At 42.8% G+C, this 5,526-nt stretch overlaps 1 protein-coding gene across 1 annotated transcript; it reads left to right on the top strand.

Moving 5' to 3' along the window:
• Positions 1-6: 6 nt before the first annotated feature.
• Positions 7-1,762, top strand: LOC119324920 (electron transfer flavoprotein subunit beta, mitochondrial-like). The gene is made up of 4 exons (XM_037598685.1): positions 7-508; positions 603-705; positions 1,417-1,513; positions 1,653-1,762. Exons 1-3 carry the CDS (start codon positions 247-249, stop codon positions 1,442-1,444), a joined length of 393 nt encoding a protein of 130 aa, XP_037454582.1. The 5' UTR covers positions 7-246; the 3' UTR covers positions 1,445-1,513; positions 1,653-1,762.
• The last annotated feature ends 3,764 nt before the right edge of the window (positions 1,763-5,526 follow it).

Raw genomic sequence — 5,526 nt, 5'->3', positions numbered from 1 at the left:
CCGATTCATCTTCAATCCCTCCACCGACACCCAACCCCACCCCCACAGGCGGCCTCCCCTAACCCCATCACCACCGGCGACCTCCCTCCCTTGCTCCTCAACCCAACCCAGCCCTGATTCGATTCAGTTCAGAGACAAACCCCCTCCCACATCCCCGCCGCTGCCACACACTGCCAATCCCCTCACTCCACCACGCCTTCTTCCTGTCCCGATTCCCGGACGGGCGTCGACACGGCCAGCGTCAAGATGTCCATGAACCCCTTCTGCGAGATTGCCATGGAGGAGGAGTTGCGGCTCCGCGAGGCCGGCGCCGCCTCTGAGGACGTCACCGCCACAGTCAGTCCCGCGCAGGCCACCGACATGCTACGCACCACGCTCGCCATGGGCGCCGACCGCGCCGTCCACGTCCTCCACGACCACGACCCCGCCTGCCCGCTCCTCCCGCTCGCCGTCACCAAGATCCTCCGTGCCCTCGCGCTCCAGGAGACCCCCGGCCTCCTCATCCTCGGCAAGCAGGTTCTTAGATCGGCCTCGATTTAGTCAGTTTTTTGCCTCATCTTTCATGGTGTCTAACTTGCTCTGCTTCCTGCCTGCGCGTGCAGAGTGCTCCCTCCAGGTGAAGTCTCCCACCGCAGCGCCAGGGGATTCGTCTCCGAGGACGAGTTCCTCTCCATCCCGGAGTTCTCCACCACCCCGCTCTCCCAGGTCCGTCCCTCCCCCTCCCCCTCCGTCTCTCGTCACCGAGGCAGCCAATTTTGTGCCCCTGCTCGCTTTGTCCTCGTCGTGCCACCTCCAGATGACTTACTAACTGACTGTAGTACCAATGCGTGCCTCTTGTTTTTATGCGATCTCCTTGGATTACACACACATCACTTGCATCTACTACTGTTTTCCAAGTGGTATTGTATACAACTCTGTCCCCACTCAGTTTTTCCACTAATTGGGAAAAACTAATCAAGCATTATACCAATCACAGAACCAGTACGTAATCGATCGGCACAGGGAGTTTTACCATACATGTGGAACCTGAATATCTCTATGAAGCCAAGCACCTTCCACATCTGCTTGGAAAAAGCTTTGGCTATCTTTGATTGGGTACGAACGGAGTCATAGTTTTCAAAGACTGGTATAATGCTTTTTGCCAAATACGTAACACTTATCATAGACCACAAAAATCTCCATATAGATCATTTCTACTGAAGATTTGCAGCTCATTTTTCTTCCCCAGTAAAACTCGGTGTATCTTATTTGTACATATAGTGTAGTTTTTCCAACAAAACACGACCTCCCTTGCAAATAACATAGCCTGTTGACTTTCTTTACTCAGTTTGACTGTTTTAGTTATATTTAGGAGATTCAGCAGTGTCAACTATGGAGGTGATACTGATTTTGAGGTTCCATTTCTTCTATTTGCAGAGGTTGCTACGTATGGTTGATGGATTGAACTTCAAGGAATTTGTTTCTTTTCTCTCTACCTTCAGTGCAAGGGCCAACCTTCAGCAAAAGATTGAGTGTAATGCTTATCACGTTTATTTTCCTCTTTTTGCTATCTATCGTCAAAGAAGTGTATGTTGGTTTGGGTCTCTGTGATCCTTATGATGACTACTAATTTGCTGGTCCGGTGTTGATCTGGTTTGTGTTTCATTGAGCAGTGATATTTAAGGTGTATGACATTGATGGCAAGGGGAAAGTATCCTTCAAGGACATGGTAGAGGTTTCAAGGGACCTAACAGGCTCATCCATGTCAGAGAAACAAAGAGAGGTTATGATTTGATCCAATCCTATATTTCATTGCATAGTACTACATTCACTTGCTAGTACACTTGCTAAATCAACAAGAACAAATGTGGCTCTTTCCTTGTTTCCTTTTCAAATAATTAGTACCCTGCCATCATAAACACATCAAGTGTGTATAACTTGTTTCCAAAGTGAAGGGAACCCTGAGACTAAATTGTAGGTTTCTACATTGCAGTAAATGTTCAGAGTAGCATGCTTCGCAGTGCAAATGCCTGTGTTGATATTTACTACTACCTCTGTTCCTAAATATAAGGCTTTTATTTATGAACAGAGGAGCATTAGCTAGAAAATATAGCCTTGTGTGGAATCAATCCTTGTGTATCTAAGAGCTCAGTATCCTCTCGTTGTTGAGGCGGCGAATTTTATTCCCCTGCTCGCTTTGTCCCTGTCGTTCCAGATCCAGATGATTGACTGACTGTAGTACTCGCGCGTGCCGGCGAAGCATATCCTTCTTGTTTTTATGCGCTGTCCTTGGATTACACACGCTACTTGCATGTTCTACTATTTTCCTAGTTGTATTGTATACAACTCTGTCACCACTCAATTTGGATAACAGTTGGGATTCCTCGGGAAGGAAGTATAATGGGGAAAAAACTAATTAGGGTTCCCCACTCAATCAAGGAGCTAGGTGCATCTGAAAATGTTATTCCAATTGCCTCACAGAACCTGTACGCAATCGATCGGCATAGGGAGTTTTACCATGGTTGAACACATGTGGAACACATCAATACACCCACTGATTTTTTTCACTTGATACATGTGCTGCTCTTTTTCTATCTATGTATGCATCTATCTATGTATCTATCTATTCCTACCAAGCAAATGGAAACAAACAGTGGAACACTACCTAATCTAGTCTTGTATAGTTTCAGGTGTATAAATTACAGACAGACTTGTATAGTTTCAGGTGTCCCCTCTTCATTCATTTCCTAATCTAGTGTATACAGACTTGTGTAGCTTGTATACTCTATTATTTGCCAATACTCTATTTTTTCAGTGGAACATTATCTCTTGCTTGCACACCCTCTTATTTTTACTGCTTGTATAGTTTAATTGATATATGCTCTATATGTCTGTATGGAACCTAAAAAAACATACCATACAAGGAAATGGAAGGCTTGTGTAGTTTCAACTGTTCGTTGCCAATGATTAATCATCTTGTTTGTTTTTTGGCCGCATCTGACATACATTCTTATGCCTGTTTACTCCAGGTCAGGCTCACGTTTCCCCTCCTGCCCGCCGACGCACTGCTTGCAAACAGAAATGAAGCGTCAATTATATGAACCGCAACAACAATTGACAGAGCGCCATGGACCCCAGAAGGGACGCAGCTGCTGGCTCTGCACCAAAGAGAGCCATGCATGCGCCATTGGTTTTGTCGTCCACAGCTGCTCCCCATGTCCCAGAGTACTTGCTTGTTGCTTCATTGAATTTCTTGGCTGGTGCTCGCAATTGCGTGGTTTGGTTTCGTTTGACTTAGCATTGAATCCCTCAATTTACCATTCAGTGGACAATCCTCTCATGGTATTTGTCTACACTAGATTACTCCTACTATGATGATGATGTGTCTGATGATAGACACCTTGCAACTAGCCACACATGTATTGATAGTTTATTGTGATTATTACTGTACCATGAGTCATTCAACACCTGAAGGCACTGAACTACTATTCGGTATTTTATAATATGTTCCTGTTATGCATGACATAGGCTTGATGAAATCTTACTCTTTTAATCACAATAACATGGAAGTAACATGTTATCACGCTGGATGAATAAAATCGTATGTAATGAGTTCTTTAATGTTTAGTTACCTCAATTGTCAAGCACTGTTTGTTTTTGTATACATTTACTGCTATCAATCGACTACAGTAGTCATCTGGATGCTTGGGACTTGCATATATTCTGCTGCACTTGAAACATCAAGAAGTATTTTTCCTTGTTTGGAACAATTGGTGAACTTCACATTCCTGAATATATGCATTACTATTCGGTATAGGTCTAGGTGGCTCTTCGTATTTTACAACTCCTTATCATGCCCCTCTAATATTTCTATAGGTGGCCATGAACTCAATAAATCATCAGGAAATGCCTTTGCTGCAGCTCACCTATGGCCTTGTTTGTCCTGCAGGTTAGTGAGCAGCATTAGGAGGAGGAGCTCAAGCAGGACACCATGATGCACCACTGCAACAGCAGGTAGCACGTCCATCTCCCTCTCCCTATGCTGCCAATCCTTTTTGTTTCTTTAAAACTAGGTCCAATTAGCACACAAATTGACTTTTTATTCTATCAAAAATCAGTTTACAACTCTACAGAATTGTGTTGATGTTCATCAGTAGAGAGAGGGAGAGAAAACCAAGATTTAATGGTTGATGTTTGTAAGCTAATTAAACGGCTTGCTTTCTGCTAATGGCCCATTAGGTAGACTAGCTATGCACCTGGTGGTGGTCATGGCCTTGCTGCTTCATCAGTTTTTTTTCCTTTGGGCCATTAGCTAGCTATGCTATGCATGTGGTGGTTAATTTGTAAGAAAGTTCTCTCCTTGTTTTTAGTTTCCTTGCACTAGCCAAATTCATCCTTTTTTAATACTAGCACTAGCACATTATCAGCGTACTAATACTTGTTAAATTTTGAGTATGCCACTGCTACTAAAACAACAACAACAACTAAGTTGCTGCACTCAATTAAATTAGCCTACTACCTGATCTATTAATTATTTCTCTTCCACTATTTCGGTATCTCTTGGTTTGCAATGGTACAACTATATGATCAATACACATCATGATATATACTTGATGAATCTGCCTGCTACATCTCAACTTGTGTATCTGTTTCAGTATCTCTTCCACTTTGTATCTGTTTTCTTGTATGAATAGGTATCTCATTTTAACTAGTTGAAGAACAAAAAGCATGGTACTAGCAAGATCAATTTGTGTTATCATTCATCTGTTGTAACACCAAGTTTGGTCTATTAACATGGCGTTCATTTTGTGCTACAGATTTGGAAGCTGGGAATCCGGGGAATTTGGGGAATGCGAAGTTGAAGAGACATAGAGTATATAGAGTGTGATTGCCATTGTATTGTGTTATATGATGATGTAACATGATGATTTTGCTATTTTGTCTTTGTTGTATGATGTATTAAACTGATTCTGGTTGTTATGTGAAGTACTACGTATGTTCTCTAACTGTTCCCACTTGAATGTTGGTGATTTATTTACTAGCAAATTGAAATTTAAGGAAAATGACCTTGACAATTGGGACCCACTTACTAGAAGAACCTGACAATTGGGACCATCTGAATAGTCAGTGGGCCCATGTTAAAAAAAGAAATACTTGAACTGCTCGGCCAAAATGGCCATGGCCCAAAAATAAAAAGGCTACGATGTTGGGCTTGGCCCATGAAGCTAACAAAAATTGACAGAAAAAATACACTAAATTGGTTGAATTAATGGGCTAGGCCTATATAAACACCCAATTGGACCGGACCGATTCTAATTTTTGACCTATTCAATTGGTCACAATTTTGACACGTCAGATTGCCACGTCGGATCCGACGTGGCCTGGGTAGACAGCCAGTGACCAAAACAAAAGGTCATGGGTTCAATGACCTTCTGTTTTGGTCGTAAACATCTACGACCTTCTCACAGAGAAGGTTGCTATAGTCAGTTTATGACTGCCAGCTTTTGACCTTCTGTTTTTGGTCACAAAAAGGTCTCAAATGAAAAA

This window comes from Triticum dicoccoides, chromosome 6B (assembly GCF_002162155.2).
Source record: "Triticum dicoccoides isolate Atlit2015 ecotype Zavitan chromosome 6B, WEW_v2.0, whole genome shotgun sequence".
In the NCBI taxonomy this organism is placed as follows: Eukaryota; Viridiplantae; Streptophyta; class Magnoliopsida; order Poales; family Poaceae; genus Triticum; species Triticum dicoccoides.
Note: the sequence above shows the minus strand (reverse complement) of the source record. Positions and strands in the feature narration are given on the sequence as shown.